Below are 18,025 nucleotides of genomic sequence, written 5' to 3'. Positions count from 1 at the left end.
AGGCTGACACAGTATTTATAGGCTATTAATGGGGTCCCTAGGTGACGTAAATGGTGAACACACTCAGCTGACAACCAAAAGGTTGGAAATTAAGTACCCCCAGAGGGGTCTCAGAAGAAAGGCCTGGCTATTTGCTCCCCAAAAATTAATTGAAAGCCCTATGGTGCACGGTTCCACTCACAGGGGTCACTATGAGTTGGAGTCAACTTGTGGCAACTGCTTTTTTCTTCTTTTTTTAATATTTTTGTTGTTGAGAATATACACAGCAGAACATACACACCAATTCAACAATTTCTACATGTACAATTGAGTTAACATTGATTACATTCTTCGAGTTGTGCAGTAATTCTTAGGCTCTTTTTCTGAGTTGTTCCTCTGCCATTAACATAAACTCACTGCCCCCTATTGAATTGCTGTTGTCAGTTTGATCCCATGCAGACAGATCTTAAAAGAGCACAATGCTCAAGGCAGACATTGTTCACTAGTTAAGCTATTGTTTGGTTTTAAGAAGACTTCAGGGGATATTTTTGGTTTAAGTTTTAAAGATGATCTCAGGGCAATAATTTCAGGGGTTCACCCTCCCAGTGCTCCACCAGGGTTTCCAAGTTGACCACAGACGTGTTTATTTCTGGTCTCTCAATTCTGTTTCATTGGTCTGTGTGTCTATTGTTATATCGGTACCAGGCTGTTTTGATTACTGTAGCTGTATAATGTTTTAATACTGGGAAATGTGAGTGCTCCTTTGTTCTTCTCTTTCTACATTGCTTTAGTTATTTGGGGGCCTCTTCCCATTCCACAGAAAGTTGAGGGCTGGTTTTTCCATTTCTATAAAGAAGGCTGTTGGAATTTTGATCGTGATTGCAGTGAATCTACAGATGACTTTGGATAGTACTGACTTAATAATATTAAGTCTTCCAGTCCATAAACATGGAACATCTTTCCATTTATTTAAGTCTTCTTTAATCTCTTTCAGCAATATCTTGACTTTTTTTTTTTTTGTCAGTCCTATCTACCTGATATTTCTAAGGAATTATTACTAATTTAGCAAGTAATTTTGATGTCTTGAATTTCTAAGGAATTATTTCTAGTTTTTCAGTACAAATTTCTAAAGATCTTATGGCTATGTGAGAAAAAATAGAGCCCATTTAGAGAAATAAGTATTTATAGATAATATGATTTATATCTAAATAATATAAGGAGGAGGGTGGATGGGGGTATAACCAAAAACCAAACCCACTGCGGTCGAGTCGGTTCCGACTCATAGCGACCCTATAGGACAGAGCAGAACTGCCCCATAGCGTTTCCAAGGAGCGCCTGGCAGATTTCAACCGCCGACATTTTGGTTAGCAGCCGTGGGACTTAACCACTATGCCACCAGGGTTTCCGATAGGGGTGTCGATGAGGCTAAATCAAGCATGGGTTAACAGCAGTTGGACTGGACGATGGTACAAAGAGATTCTTCAAACTATTATAAATACTTTGGTGTATATTTGGAATTATCCATAATAAGTTTTCTTTTTTAATCTTGGTTCTTCTACTTAGACTTACATACAAATTCCAAAGTTTCTGAATAAGAGCTTCTTAAAGCAGCGTTGTTAAGATGGCATGGAGTATTGAAAAGGTTTTAAATATAAACTTACTTAGTTGTGAACATTGGAGATGAATGTTTATAGTCAAAGCTATAGTTCATGTGGTATTGTTAAGCATGAAGTTCTGTAGCTCAGCATTTCCTACTGGTATATTGTCATATTGCAGAAAGATTTCTTTTTTTGATTTAGACCAGTGATTCGCAAAGTTTAATGTCCATCAGAATGCCTAAAAGCTGATTACAAATACAGATTCCAGGCCCTCGCTACAGAGATTTTGCTTAAGAGGCTTAGAGTGATACCGGAAGTTACATTTTGAGTAACCTCATAAGGTAATTTATCATTTCACTGAGCTAACACATACACACACACACAAAATAATCTGATGGTGAAATATTTTAATTAAGGTTGTTACAAGAACAAAAAGTGACTTTAAGGTTTTGTGGATTATTTTTTTAAAGTAAATCTATATGAAAGACACTGTCTACGTATCAGTCATCACTGTCATTGACATTTCTGTACACGTTACAAATGAAAAAATATAATTGCATCATAAAAAAAAGGAACATAAATAAATAAGGTAAACGATGACTATACTGGCCTCAAAGCCTTCTTTAAACTATAAGATTAGTCAAAACCAATCCAAATCCGTTGTCAATTCCAACTCCTGGCAACCCTATAGGACAGAACAGGGTTTCCAAAAAGCGCCTGGTGGATTTGAACTGCCCACCTTTTGGTTAGCAGTCGTAGCTCTTAACCACTGCACCACCAGAGTTCCATTAGACTAGTCAAGAGAGTCATTTATATACAGTAACAGCGCATAAGCAATATTTTCCAGCAAAAGGCATAGATATATGTAGGGGAAATATTGGAAGAGCCTGAACAGAAATATTGGTTTGTGTAGGTCTATTTCGGCCAGTAAGGAGCTCTGGTGGCACAGCGCTTAAAGCACTTGGCTGCTAACCAAAAGGTCGGTGGTTTAAACCCACCAGCCGCTCCATGGGAGAAAGATGTGGCAGTCTGCTTCCATAAGGATTTACAGCCTTGGAAACCCTATGGGGCAGTTCTACCCTATACTGTAGGGTCGCTATGAATAGGAATCGTCTCTATGGCAACAGTTGACAGCCACCTTATTTTGAAGATGTGGATACTGCTTTCTCTCCTAGTGCTGAGTGGAACAGTGTGAGGCATTTGGTACCAAGAGGCATAAGCATAGGCAGAGTCAATCCCACCACACTGAAAGCAGTCAGCAAACCCTATTCATGCTTGTTGAGAATTGTGATAAACATTAGGGTTTGCCAGGTGGAGGGAAGAGAAGGAAACTAACATGGATCAAACAACTGTTACATACCAGGTGCTTTGCATATATTGGTTTAGAGATGACAAAGCTGCTCCTGAGGCTACATAGACTTTCCTACTCCATATAACTATCTTTTTACAGTTATATCTAAATGATGTCTAACAAAGAGGTTTCATTATTTTATCATAATAGGTATATAAATGAGACAAGAAGGGTATTATATCTTGACCCAGACAACCGCCCAAAGGATGCTAAGTAAAAACAGCTCATTTATATATAATTCTGGAAAAAACAAAGAACCACAAAATGTGAATGGAATTACTAGATGATGTGTTTTACTTTTTAATTCTGAGGTAGTCATCAAAAATGAGAGTAGAAGACTGGCATCTACTCAGCAGGAATCATCTTGACGCTAAGTCAGGAGTTCCTTGCCAAACCAGTTCTTTAAGTGTGGTCAGAATTGGGTAAATCTTACCCATTCATTCACACATCTTACCTAGTAGAGGAGGTCTATGCGCCCACCTCCAAAAGAGTTAATTTTACTGCATCCATGTGCTACAAACTCTTATCACTTCAAGGCAAGTCTTAAAATCTGCTTCAGTCACAAACATCTATGACTTTTTCATTAAACACACTCAGAATAAATTTACATTGACAATCTATGCTCTAGTAATATATCTTCTGTGGCCTTTATTAAAACCTTGAATCTAGTTCTTTACTCTTAAAATATTAAACGAAGGAGTAGGATTTAATGAGGAGCAGGGATGGTTTGCCTTCCATCTGGGAGAGCCGGGTTCAGTTTCCAGTCAAGGCATCTCACGCACAGCCACCTGCCATCTGCCAGTGGAGGCTTGCTTGTTGCTATGATGCTGAACAGGTTTCAGCAGAGCTTCCAGACTTAGACAGGGCAGGAAGAAAGGCCTGGTGATCTGTGTCTGAAAAATCAGCCAACGAGAACACTATGGATCACAGCCATATGATCCTGTTGTGCTTGGGGTCACATGGTAACTCAATGGTAGCTAACAACAACAACAGAATTTAATGGAAATATTTTCCCACTAAGACCTGAACTTCTAGGAGCACAACTACCCTGTATAGTTCTGTGGGGAGGGAGGGGAGTCTGTGGAGTGGTTAATGCCTATCACTATGTCAAGTGCGAAGTCTACTGTTACACAAGACGAGTCTGAAACAAACAGCAGCAAAGTAAGCATCTTCTCATGATCCTGCCATTTGCAGTGCAAGCCTGCTCTGAGGTGGAATACTGAGCGTTACGGCCTTTGAAACCCAGCGAGATATTAGCGGTCTTGTAGAAATCAGACCTGCAGATGGCGACAGCTCACTGGGATTAAGGACTGAGGCACCTGGTGATGGAATGGTGCCAGGCAAACTCTCCTAGTGCCTGTGTAATATAAATGGGTGAAATCGATATGCTCGTTAGCGGTAGTGTTCACCTTGATCTAAAATGGCAGTTGAGGAGAGGCTGGTGTCTTCACTGGGGGGAGATGAGGCCGGACCCAGGGGTACTGCCATTTGCATTTTATACTCGGAACACTGTGCTTGCACTGGTGGATCGGTTGGGAGACTGTCCTTATCTCCAGGCATTGGTGATGCCAACTGGGACACATAATTCAAATGAGTTTCTCCGGCTGGGATTTCTCCCAGGGAGTTCGTGTAGTATTTCTCTAGTGCTTTTAGTAAATTTTCAGGTGAGTACAATAGTCCCAGCTGACTTGGTGGGGTGCTAGGTGGCACTGGGACATGGCCTGAAGAACCAAGGTCAGAAGCTGCCTGGTTGTAGGTAAAGTTCTCAAAACAGATGCAAGGTCCTGAGCCTGAGGGATTCTCTTGTGTTGGAAGGAGGTAAAGGTAGGTGGCAGGCTTGGTCAGTTCCGTTTCTGTGAGTGGCTTCCCAGTGCCTAGGGGCTGTGTCCTACTCCCTTCCGGCTTGTTAACAACCTCAATAGCATCTGGAATGCAGTCTTTGAGGTTCATTATTGTCAGGTGAGTGTTCTCCTAGGAAGGAAACAAGAAATATGTAAACATAAACGTAAATGGTGGGATGTGTGTGTCTATATATCTAAGTCAACTGTGTAGGTGAAATGTACTTATAGCTTGGATTTTATTCATGTTTTATCACAAGTTAACGAAAGGTGATGTTAAAAACCAAAGACTTTTTCCTGACAGAAGAAATCAATACAAAATACATACAATACAAACTCTACATTTACCTTGGATTTGATTAGTGACAGGACGCTGCTCTTATAAGGGTCTGGAATGTCAGGATAACACTTTTCCTTCATCCTAGAAAAGCAATGAAAACTAGACTGAATTTTCCAAGATGGTGTAAGAGTTGAGTCAGATTCTTGGGTTCAAATCCTTTCTCCAACACTTACTAACTGTGTGACCTTGGGCCAGTTATTTACCTGTCCCATGCTTTAATTCCTTCCTTGATTGGCTAAATGGAGATAATCATGGTACTTATAAGTGTGGTTGTGAGGATTAAACGAGTGATTATATGTAAAGCACTTAGAACATTGGCAAACACATGATAAGTGGCATATAAATATTAGCTATTGCTGTTACGGAGCCCTGGTGGCACAGTGGTTGAGATCGGCTGCTAACCAAAAGGTCAACAGTTCGAATCCACCAGCCACTCCTTGGAAACCCTATGGGGCAGTTCTACTCTGTCCTATTGGGTCACTGTGAGTTGGAATCGACGGCCACAGGTTTGCCTTTTTTTTTAATTGCTATTGTTATTAGGAAAACCTTTTTGAATCTCTTTATTTTAAATGGTTATTATTTTCCTACAGTATCCACCTGAAAAGCAAAACGGTGAACTAAATCGCATTCTCTCTCACCTAAGCATTTGTCGTTTTCCTTTTCCGTACTTTTTTTTTCAGATTATTCAATGTCATTTCTAACTTATTAAACTCCTTTCTAGATTTGTCTCTGACCCATTTCTCAAATGAAATCTTCCTTGCACACTTACCACTGAATTTGGAAGTAGAAGAGGACCGTGATGAGCAGAATGCAGAGAATCACGGGGACTACGATGTGGGTCAGCATACGGGCTACAAAGAACAAGAAAAGGGTATTGAGTACTTTTCTCTCCTCAAAAAAATAAAGTTTAAGGTTGAGGGTAATTGTACATGTTTATTAGTCCTCAAATGTCTATTTATGAAAGATACAATATGAGTTCTTCCTAACTGGGGGGAAAACAACCAACCAACCAACCAACACAGGGAACCATTTGCCTTCAACACCTTACAACTCAAACTCGTTCCCTCTTTTGATGAATTGGATCGTCACTCCTGATTCTTTGTTCTCTCCCTGAATTCGAATTCTACTTTCTCACCCTTGCCAACGTTTCATGGTAGGTAGAGTGCACTTTCCCACGCCTTGACTTTAGGCTCAGACATGTGATTTGGTTGGGATGTTAGTAGGTGAAATGTGAGTTTAAAAAACAAAACAGACGTCAGCAAGTTAACTCAGTCATGGTGATTCTATGTGTGTCAGAGTAGAGCTGTGCTCCATAGGGTTTTCGAGGGCTGATTTTTTGGAAGTACCTTGCTTTTTTTTTTTTACCTTGCTAGGGTTTTCTTCTGAAGCACCTCTGGGTGGACTCAAATCTGTAGCTTTTGGTTAGCAGTATATACATATACTGCTAATTAAAAAGTATACACACACACAAACCTGCAGAAGCCAGGACCTGTGTAAGGCAGTAGAAACCTCAAATATTTTCCACTAAAATGGTTACTTCAGCCTAGTAAATATTCTCTGAAAGTCAGAACCTGTGAGACACAGACGGAATCAGAAAATCACTGGTATTGCAAACCTAATACAAGGAAGTGCGGGTGCGAAAGGTGGAAATAGTTGCAAGAAGTCCAAGAGTCAAAGATGAAGGCTTAGTCTTCCGCTTCCCTCTGCACTGTTACTGTGTGTGAGTGCCTACTGTACAAGTGCCTACTGTGCCTTGCCACTTTTCTCTGAGTATGTCCATTCTTTACGTATTTACCTGTTTTGTTTTTGTTTTTTTAGCAAAGAACAACATCCATAAGTTTGGATGAAATTAAGAGATACTAATAAATTCCTTTATTTTTATGAAAATCAAGTACTTTTTTTCCTTGCCTTGAGAGGTTTTACTCCTTATCTTTTTTAGTTTTCGTTTTAGCTGTTTGTAATCTTGATACACACTATTACAATTTTCAAAATCCACTCCTTAATTTCCTTGAAATTCTTTCTTTCAAAATTACTTGTTTTGCCGAAAATAATAGAGACGCATTTCTTCACTTAGCACATTCAATGTGTGTACAAAAGCATAAACATTGTTCTCACGTGGTTTTCTTCTTATATATTTTGCTGAAGTGCCCTAACTGTATCATGTAATGATGTTGATAGTTTTCATTTTTATCTTTCTGTATGAGCCATTCACATTTTGGATAAAACGAGATCATAAATTCCTTATTTTTCATAAGAACTTATTTCCTCTTTTGATTCCTTTTTTAAAAAAGTATATTTCTTCATAGCCATGGCTAAGAGAATAAGAAATTTATCTCTGAAAGAAAAGTGTGATGTTGTCAAAACAATAACTTTAGAGAAAAAGACTGTCAAGGAAGCTGTAATAAAGTTCAGGTAGAGCAAAATGCAAATTTACTCAATTATAAAAGGATAAAATAATTGCAAAATACATGGGCAGCCTCACTGTAAATGTCAAGGAAGGAAGGGATGGAAATTATGCACGTGACCCTGATACATGTTTTCTCCTTTTCAAAATAGGCAACTGAGAGCTTGACAGGACTAAACGTCATGATGAACCTGTAAGTTTTTTTTTTTTTCCTGCTTGCCTTCTCCTTTCCACATACTTTTGTTAATGACTTTGTTTTGCTCTGTCTGGCCACCTCTGATTTATGACCCCTCACTTGAAGATCAGAGCCCAGATGTCTGGCATGTATATCTTTAGCCTGATAAGGAGATGTCCAGCATGTATCTCTTTAGTCTGATAAAGAGTCTCTTGTAATTATCTTGTAGCCATCTGTAGGCGACGTGCCAAAAGGCACTTCTAACCCTTGTAAGGGCAATATGTAAGCTGTGATGTAAAATTGCCTTTTGGGACCCATAAAGATAGCCTGCATTGCTGCTAGGCTTCCCATTGGTGTCACCTCCTCTCTCTCTTTCTGACTTGGAGTACGTTTCATTGGCTTGACTGCTCCAGGGCAAGGACCCTAATCCGGCAACATGCAGAAATCAACAAATCTATTTTTGAGTGGTTTCTTCAAGCCTCCGCCAAAAGTGTTCCCATTTCAGGACCTAGCCTGCAACCAACAGTGAAGGAAACGACACTTTTAAAAGTTGATGGATTCTCAGTGTCTAATGGGTGGTATCAGAGCTTAAAAAAAAAAAAAAAAAAATTGAATCACTTGCAATGTAGCTTGTGGAGAGTCAAACGTGTTGGCAAAAATGTCCAAAACTAGTCAAAAGAATTAAAAGAGATCATAAGAGGATATAATCCTAAAAACATTGCAAACACCAATGAGACTGCTCTATTTTACAGGACAATGCCTAATAGGACCCTAAGGATGAAAGGGAGAAAAGCTCACAGGGTCAGTTTTTGAAAAAGCAGCTTACCATCCTCTTGAGCACGTTTGCAGATAGGACATTGGAGAAATCATGTGTAATTGGAAAGAGAGAGAAACCAAATGCTTCAAAAATATCGAAATTAATCAGGTTTCCACAGAATGAAAATGGAATAAGAAAGCTTGGATGAGGGAAGCAATTTATGAAGACTTTTTCAATAAATTCAACAATCGCATGAAAAAACAAAACTGAAGCATTCTTTTGTTCATGGACAATGCTACTTGTCATCAGTCCAATATTAAATTTTTTTCCACCATCCATGACATGTTTATATATACTAAATAAGGGATCTTTAAACAGAAACACATTACTTACTACAGAACCTAATCACGTGTTCATATTTGTGTGTGTGTGTGTCTGTGTATGCACACACACACAGAAACGCTGATGGTGTAGTGGTTAAGCACTATGGCTGCTACCAAAAGGTTGGTAGTTCAGATCTACCAGCTGCTCCTTAGAAACTCTATGGGGCAGTTCTACTCTGTTCTATAGGGTTGCTATGAGTCGGAATTGACTCAACGGCAACAGGTTTGGTTTTTGGTTTATATACACACATATACATACATACATATATATATATATGTACATGGAAACCCTGGTAGCGTAATGGTTAAGCACTATAGCTGCTAACCAAAAGCTGGGCAGTTCAAATCTACCAGGTGAACCATGGAAACCCTATGGGGCAGTTTTACTCTATGCTAAAGGGTCTCTATGTGTCAGAATCAACTCGATGGCAACAGGTTTAGTTTTAGGTTTATATACACATGTATACATATGTATATATACATATGTGTGTTTATACATATGTATATATACATATACATATATATATACACACATACACACACACATACATGGAGCACTGGTGGTGCAGTGGTTAAGAGCTATGGCTGCTAACCAAAAGATCAGTAGTTTGAATCCACCAGCCACTGGTTAGAAACCCTATGGGCAGTTCTACTCTGTGCTATAGGGTCGCTATGAGTTGGAATCAACTTGACGGCAACAGGTTTGGTTTTTCATATATATACACACACACACACACACACAGACACACACACATATACATATATACACACACTCTAAAATCTACAAGATACTGCAAAACTTGAACCACAAAAAACACAAATAACCCGATTAAAAAACAGGCAAAGGATATGAACAGGCATTTCACCAAAGAAGACATTCAGGCAGATACCAGATACGTGAGGAAATGCTCATGATCATTAGCCATTAGAGAAATGCAAATCAAAACTACAATGAGATACCACCTCACCCCAACAAGGCTGGCATTAATCCAAAAAACACAAAATAATAAATGTTGGAGAGGTTGTGCAAAGATTGGAACGCTTATACACTGCTGGTGGGAATGTAAAATGGTACGACCACTTTGGAAATTGATTTGGTGCTTTCTTAAAAAGCTAGAAATAGAACTACCACATGATCCAGCAAACCCACTCCTTAAAGTGAGAAATAAGAGTGGTCACATGAATAGATATATGCACACCCATGTTCACTGAAGCACTGTTCACAATAGCAAAAAGAAGGAAACAACCTAGGTGCCCAACAATGGATGAAGTGAATAAATAAATTATGGTATATTCACACAATGGAATACTACACAGGGATGAAGCCACAAGACATCTCATAACATGGATGAATCTGGAAGGCATTATGCTGAGTGAAATTAGTCACAAAAGGACAAATATTGTATGAGACCACTATTATAAGAACTCAAGAAAAGGTTTAAACACAGTGGAAAACATTCTTTGATGGTTATGAGGGTGAGGAGGGCGGGAGAGGGGAATTCACTAACAGTAGACAAGAATTATCTTGGGTGAAGGGAAGGACAAGGCACAGTAAGTACAAGGGAAGTCAGAATCACTGGACTAAACCAAAAGCTAAGAAGTTTTCTGAACACAACCAAACATTTCCAGGGACAGTGTAGCAGGGGCAGGGGTCTGGGGACCATAATTTGGGGGAACATCTGGGTTAACTGGCATAGCAAAGTTTATTAAGAAAATGTTCTGCATCCCACTTTGGTGAGTGGCCTCTGGGGTCTTAAAAGCTTTAAGACCACCTAAGATGCATCAGTTGGTCTCAACCCACCTGGAGCAAAGGCAGAAAGGGACAGGAGCTAGTTGAATGGACACGGGAAATCCGGGGTGCAAAGGAGAAACGTGCGGTCACATTAAAGGGATAACAGCTAGGGTCCCATAACAATGTGTGTATAAATTTTTGTATGAGAAACTAACTTGGGCTGTAAACTTTCACCAAAACACAAAAAAAAAAAGAGAGAGAGAGAAAGAGAGGAGAGATTTGAAAATTCCTAACCTAGACAAAGCCAAAGGCAACGTCTGTGGGATTGGTTAGTTTCCCGGAATCTAAAGGAAGAGCTTTGATTTGGAAAAACTCACTGTATTCATCTGGAGTTGTGACCTTTGTGAAAGTACCATTGGGGCCATCACCAGCGCTTGTGTATGCAGTGACGAAAAACTCATAGGAGGATGCTGGCTCTAGGTTTTCCACATGAAATGTCTTTTGTTCTGGGTTGTCAATTTTGTGTTTGCAACCTGCCGAATCATCTGCAGTCCAGAAAAAAAAAAAAAATGTTTTCTTCAGGAAAAAATTATTTTTATTGAGTGTGATAGAGATCTTGTGAGACAGTTAGGTGTGGATACTCTGGCTGACCCTACACTGTCAGCGTTTTTAAACCAACCAAAAATTAAATCATAATTTTCCCACACTGGGGACACTGGTAAAATTTTCAGGAGATGGCAGGAAAAGCAAGAAATCTATTTAAGCCAGGGGTGTCGGTGATCCAGGTAGGGCACAGAAATTGCAAGAGGCAGTAAGGGCTTGCAAGGGACTTAAAAATAAATTTTAATAATATTTAACAAAATCCAAGAAAAAAGGGCTAGCAAGAGTGTCTCCCAAGTGGCTTGTTTTCTTAAGGAGCTCCTGGTGCTTTAAATGCTTCTAAAAATACTAGGCAACATTGTTTTTTAAGTAAATTAAGATCTCAGTTCCCACCATCTCGATCATCCTACTAGTTGGTTTAAGAACAAACATCTTCTGCTCTTATGGTGTTGGGAAAGCTGTCAATGAGATAATAGTTGTACAACATGATTAATGTCATTGATGTCCCTACACACACCTACAAAATTGAACTGAAATGCTGCGATATATATTTTTATAATAAAGGAAAAAGAATCGGAAAAGATCACACAAGAATAGAATTCAGCCTGGCCAGTCAATGATGGCAATATTTCAAATTCTTTCAAATAACGAGATCTTGAAAAAACATACCAAAATACCAACATCACCTGAGGGAGTTATCCTTTCAAATCCTGAGGTGCACTGCTCCATCTTGGATTTCAGATAGACGTTGTACCCTCTGATGAAGCCGGGCTGGGATTCAATGGAATAATCCTTCCAATTCAGAGTGAAGGAGTGGGATGTCAAGCTACTTGTGGTCACTTGAGGGTTGTCCGAGGGAGCTAGGAAAGGAAGTTGAGGCAAGAACACAGTCATGATTTGGAAAATACTTTCAGAGCATTCATGCCAACTAAAAATAGAAATGCTGCCACTTCTAGAAATGTGAGCCTTTGTCAAATGAAGGAGTTTTCTCTTTTTCTCCATTGTTTGACAGTTTCTGAGAGCGGGAAAGGAGTTTAGCAATCCTCTTGCTCAAGGCTTGCCTTTACAGATGAAATGGATGCCCAGAGTGACCAAGTAATTTGCATAAGGTCACAGAGCAAAAAAGAAACTAAAAGTTCTTCTTAGACTTAATTCTATTCTTGAATTCTAAATACTGTTTGAGAGAAGACCCAACCAGAGAACCTACTGAAGTGAGGAGGAAGGGGAGGTTATGTTCAGACAGGTGAGGGTGAATCTAAAGAACTCTAGTTCCTGGCTCTGACCATGCAGACTTACCCAAATGTCACTGAAAAAACCCAGGAGCGTTTATTTCAAAGCCCTCCCTGAGCCTGTTTTGCCACACTGGCTTGTGCACACTTGGGCCTATGCACATCACACACACAAACAACACATACTTCTTGCTCGGTGTAACGTATGGACCAGCCCCCACCAAAAGAAGGGCCCCATGGTTGGTCTGACTAGTGTGAGGCAAGCAAGGGCCCAGCTGCACGGCTATCCTGGGCTTGGGACCCTGTATGCCAAGGATGGCTAATGAACAACTACCCGGTAGAGTCAACAATCTATACCACTGGTGGGACAGGGGTGAAATTCCTGGTGGGCAATTTCACCACATGTATCAAAAGTTTTAAAAATTGTAAAAGAAATAAAAAATGCTTTGATTCACATATTCTACCTCTAAGGCTTTATTCAAAGAAATTAATCATAGATATGGACAAATACATTGCTAAAATGATGGTAATTCAGATAGGGTATAAGAGATTGAAGAGAGAGATTTAGCATTTGGGACTATAAGACACTGAAAGATGAATTTTATAGTTTGTAGCTGAAAATTGTTGTAAACATCCTAGAGGTCCACCAACGGGTGATTTGACAAATGCATACACTGAGGCACTTTGCAGTCATAAAAATGACATGGTTAAGTCAAAAAAGCAGTTTACAAACAGTGCATACGGCAAACTCCCATTTTTACCTTAGAAGTGTGTACATGTACAGGGAAAGGAACTACCTGAACTACACATAAACTATTAACGCTAGACATCTGCCCGTGGGTGGAAAAATTAGCAGTGATTTTATCTTCTATTTTTTGCCTAACATCTTATAAACTGTCTTCAATGAAAATGTTTTGTATTTGTATGATCAAAAAAAATTAAAAAAGCAGTTGCCAGAATAAATGGAGAACTGACAATTAGGTAAAGTGTTGAAATTGTCCTAAACCCAAAGCTGGGAATCTGCAGATTGTTCTGCACACAGAGCACCTTCAATGCCTTCAACTTACGCAGTTCCTGGGAGTATCCTGTTTTTTTCTCTAATAAAGAAGCAATCCATCCCGGAGATATTTCATAAATCCTGAAATTGTATCTGATCCCTTGTTCAAAAGCATCTAGGAAAGAAAAGTCAACAGATTTTCAGCACCACGGAATGATAGTCTCTTCATTTCTGAAAACGGAATGAAAAATGAGTTTGCGTTTCCTGAATAGTTTCATTCTCAGGACTTCTGCGCTTCAAGTGCACCATCTTCCCTGCTTCCATTAGGCCTTGGAGTCTGTCAGGGATTGCATTACGTCCCCCCAAAACTCTGTGTATTAACTTGGTTAGGCCATGACTCCCAGTAGTCTGTGGTTGTCCTCCATTTTGGGATTATAATTTTATGTTAAAGACAATTAGTGTGGGATTATAACACCACCCTTACTCAGGTCACATCCCTGATCCAAGGTAAAGGGAGTTTCCCTGGGGTGTGGCCTGCACCATCTTTTATCTCTCAAGGGATAAAAGGAAAGGGAAGCTAGCAGAAAGTGAGGACCTCATACCACCAAGAAAGGAGCACCTGGAGCAGAGTGCATCCTTTGGACCCAGGGTCCCTGCACAGCGAATCTCCTAGTCCAGGGGAACAGTGATGACAAGTCCAACAGAGAGAGAATGCCTTTCCCCTGGAGGCGACGCCCTGATCTGGACATTTAGCCTACTTTACTGTGAGGAAATAAATTTCTCTTTGTTAAAGCCATCCATTTGTGGTATTTCTGCTATGGCAGCACTAGATGACTAAAACAGAGTCCTTCATGTTGCCAATACCTTACACCACCGTCTCCACCTAAGCCTGCAGGGACTGTCCTCCACACCTCTTCTTGAACAACAGCTTTCCCCCTATGCCTCTGCCTATGCAATCTGCCTCCAGCACCACCATTACACTGGAACTGCCCTTGCCAAGGGCCCCGCCAAGCTCTCGCCTTTTTATTCTCCAAGGGTGGTGCCCTACATGGCTCTCTATTACCCTCTAGGTGCAGACAATTCCCACACCTTTATTTTGGTCCAGTAATAGGTGCCACCAACCCCCCTGCTCAAATCACACACCTGGACTCCTTTGACTTTGCTAAAGTCCAGTTGCCGGTGAGTGGATTCCAACTCACGGCGACCCCACGTGTCTCAAAGTAGAACTGTGCTCTATAGGGTTTTTAGGCTGATTTTTCAGAAGGAGATCATCAGTCCTTTCTTCCAAGGAGTTTCTGGGTAGGCTCAAACCTCCAGCCTTTCTGTTAGCAGCCAAGCATGTTAACCATTTGCCCTACATAGGGACTGACTCCTTTGCTAAACTAGCAATCTTTAAACTACAAATCCAGTGTGGGAGGTAAGAGTTCAAGTCCTACATGTTTTACTGAAATTGGAGTTGATGATCAGCTGTCATCAATTCTATGTCTTAAACATTGTCATGGATTGAATTGTGTCCCCCCAAAATATGTGTCAACTTGATTAGGCATGATTCTGAGTATTGTGTGGTTGTCCTCCATTTTGTGTGTGTCCCCCCAAAATATGTGTCAACTTGATTAGGCCATGATTCTGAGTATTGTGTGGTTGTCCTCCATTTTGTGTGTGTCCCCCAAAAATATGTGTCAACTTGATTAGGCCATGATTCTGAGTATTGTGTGGTTGTTCTCCATTTTGTGATTGTAATTTTATGTTAAAGACGATTAGGGTGGGATTATAACACCCTTACGAAGGTCACATTCCTGATCCAATGTAAAGGGAGTTTTTCTGCACCGCCTTGCCTTTTATCTTCTAAGAGATAAGAGGAAAGGGAAGCAAGCAGCGAGTGGGGGACCTCATATCACCAAGAAAGCAGCACTGGGAGCAGAGTGTATCCTTTGGACATGGGGTTCCTGTGCAGAGAAGCTCCTAGTCCAGGGAAAGACTGTTGACAAGGACCTTCCTCCAGAGCTGACAGAAAGTCTTCTCCTGGAGCTCATGCCCTGAATTTGGACTTCTAGCCTACTAGACTGTAAGAGAATAAACTTTTGTTTGTTAAAGCCATCCACTTGCAGTATTTCTGTTATAGCAGCACTAGGTGACTAAGACAAACATCTACTAAGTCTATCCACTTCTCTGCTTTTGTAAAGGTTCAGTAGACAACTGTTAACATGTTGTCCCTCTGTAGTTCATTTGAGGCCACTGATTTAGAGGAAAAAAAAATACACTAACAAAGGCACGGAGAACTAATCCCAATCTTAGGTCCAGATGTTCTCTATAAAAGTACATCTAAATGATGAATCTTAGAATACAACATTATTAAATTTCAACTCCTACCACCCATGCTGGATTTGTAATTTCAAAATTATTAGCTAAGTCAAAGCATCTGTGAGGCGGTTCAGAAATCCTAGCTGAACTTATTGCAAAATAGGATGAAGCAAGACGGGAAAGTTTTTCTTACCTGAGCTGATGACTGTACTTGTGGTATTGGGGCCTAGTTTTTGCCACTGGAGACCACAAAGCGGATCCTGGGGATGGTCACACCACTCCACAACATAGCCTATGGCATCTCTGGATTGAGGCTCCCAAGACAGAGAGAATCTATTCTCTGTGCCTTTAACCCTTTCTTCTTCAATCTCTTCTGTACAAAACAAATAGAGCAAAGCTTCAGATGTAATTAACTGTAAAATTTCAAAAGTGCCTACAGAAGAAAACTAACATGAAAGTGCAGTGTGTTTAACTGGCCACAGGGGATTCTCGGATGGGAGGTGTTTTCCTGGGTATTTCCACTCCTCTCACTTCCAGGCATATATCCACAGCTGACCTTTGGATGTCCCTTATCCTGACTTTCTGAGACCCAATCTGGTATCAACACCTAAAATGAGCCAGCAAGCTACAGTCTGTGAGACAAATCCAGGGATTATTTTTATAAAAGAAGTCACTGGGTGGTGCAAACTCTTAAGTGCTTAGCCACTAACTGAAAGATTAGTGGTTGGAACCCACCCAGTGGAGTCTCAGTGGAAAGGCCTGGCAATCAGCTTCTGAAAGATCACAGCCTTGAAAACTCTACGGCACTTAGCTGTACTCTGAAACATGGGGTCACCATGAGTCAGAATTAACTTGGTGGCAACCGGTTTGCTGGTTTAATTAAGCTAAGAATAGTTTCCACATTTTTAAAAGGCTGTAAAAAAAAAAAAAAGGCAAGAAAGAATATAGGATATATTAAAGAGATCAGAGGACCCACAAAACCTAAAATATTTACTGTCTGCCCTTTGCTGACCTTTGACCTAGAACAGTATCGGGTTCTCAGTCTGTTTTAAAAAATACCTGTTTCTTGTTGAATGAATGAATAACGCACCTTAATTCCCCCACAACAATGCTGGCTGCCCTTGAACTAACTACTGCTCCTGAGATGTTAGGTGTAGGAATTGAGGTGAGGACAAAAAAAGAAAAGAAAATTCAGATATATCCTAAGTCTGACTACGCAAGGATATACACACTTTTTTTTAAGACAAAGGCTGCCATCTCATCATATTTTATATCCAACAGCGTTGTCCTAAGGCCTGATCACTGGAAAAAGATGATACGGTGTCAGTGGCCTACCAGTTCACTGATAGTAAGCAGGATCACACCTAGGCCTCGAGGGATGAGGATTTCTCATTTCCTGCTGCTGACTTCGCAGCCTCCCACAGGTATCAGGGCAGTGGTCCAAGCTGGTCACTGATTGTAAGCAGACCTTAATCAAGCAGCCACTCAGAGCACTGATCAATGAGGAACAAATACTGCATCGGATATACTTAACTAAAAGTGTATTCATTATTTCTCTGAAATTCAAATTCATCTGGCAATCCTAATTACGGCTGAGCAAATATCCAAAGAAAGGCAGTGTGAAAGCACCATGCTATTAACTTTTCTAGGGCAGCAATTTATTATCTAGTTGAGAGCACAGAAAAGAATATGTAGCCCATGCTAAACAGTAAAGGGCTCCAGGAAGGCCTTTGTATATCCTACTTGCCCTCCCCCATGAAAGAAAAAAATCTCCTTCATATTAAGGATGGAATTTTTCACTTAGCTCATTCATACTGACAAAATTGCACCCCAAACTTAGAGTCTTATCTGTTATCAAGCTGTTTCTTTCAAGTTGCAAATATGTTTTGAGTGCTAGAGGCAGAGGGCAGGAGTCAGGGAATTTTTTTTTTCCAGTCATTAACATCCTAGTATGAATTAGCTTTGCCTTTTTTTTTCTTTTTTTCATAGCACATCAGTGACTTTATCCTCACTAGTGATACACAAATGTGAACCATTTAAGGAAGGCTAGACAGGGACTCACAAGGAAAGGTCTAGGATTCTAAGGGCTGGGGACGGAGAGAGGACCTCTGGAGATGCAATGGTTAAGCTCTCAGCTGCTAACTGAAATGTCAGTGGTTTGAAACCACCAGCCACCCCACAGTAGAAAGTTGTGGCAGGCCACTTAGCCCAAATTGAAGCCTAATTTGGACGATAGGTACAATACAACCTGCCGTAACCGAGTCTGAGAAATTCAGTAGCAGTAAACGAAGCCAGCATTATTGTGAGGTTCATGAAGTGGCCTTGAGATGCCAACTGCCAA

At 40.3% G+C, this 18,025-nt stretch overlaps 1 protein-coding gene across 2 annotated transcripts in view; it reads right to left on the bottom strand.

Annotated features, from left to right (window-relative positions):
• Nucleotides 1-1,955: 1,955 nt before the first annotated feature.
• The window catches only part of OSMR (oncostatin M receptor), a 96,298-nt gene continuing 80,228 nt past the window's right edge, over nucleotides 1,956-18,025 (bottom strand). Inside the window, exons 12-18 of one of the 2 annotated variants that reach the window (XM_049862712.1) lie at nucleotides 15,878-16,057; nucleotides 13,454-13,558; nucleotides 11,844-12,017; nucleotides 10,935-11,102; nucleotides 5,876-5,957; nucleotides 5,115-5,187; nucleotides 1,956-4,899 (exon numbers count right to left, since the gene is read on the bottom strand). In XM_049862712.1, the coding sequence (XP_049718669.1) occupies nucleotides 4,321-4,899; nucleotides 5,115-5,187; nucleotides 5,876-5,957; nucleotides 10,935-11,102; nucleotides 11,844-12,017; nucleotides 13,454-13,558; nucleotides 15,878-16,057 (1,361 nt within the window). In that variant the 3' untranslated portion in view covers nucleotides 1,956-4,320. Of the gene's footprint in view, nucleotides 4,900-5,114; nucleotides 5,188-5,875; nucleotides 5,958-10,934; nucleotides 11,103-11,843; nucleotides 12,018-13,453; nucleotides 13,559-15,877; nucleotides 16,058-18,025 lie in introns of those variants that run through there. The other variant, XM_049862724.1, reaches the window with a different exon arrangement.

Source organism: Elephas maximus, chromosome 2, assembly GCF_024166365.1.
Source record: "Elephas maximus indicus isolate mEleMax1 chromosome 2, mEleMax1 primary haplotype, whole genome shotgun sequence".
NCBI lineage: Eukaryota > Metazoa > Chordata > Mammalia > Proboscidea > Elephantidae > Elephas > Elephas maximus.
The sequence above is the reverse complement of the archived record's forward strand: the minus strand, read 5'-3'. Positions and strand labels throughout refer to the sequence as shown.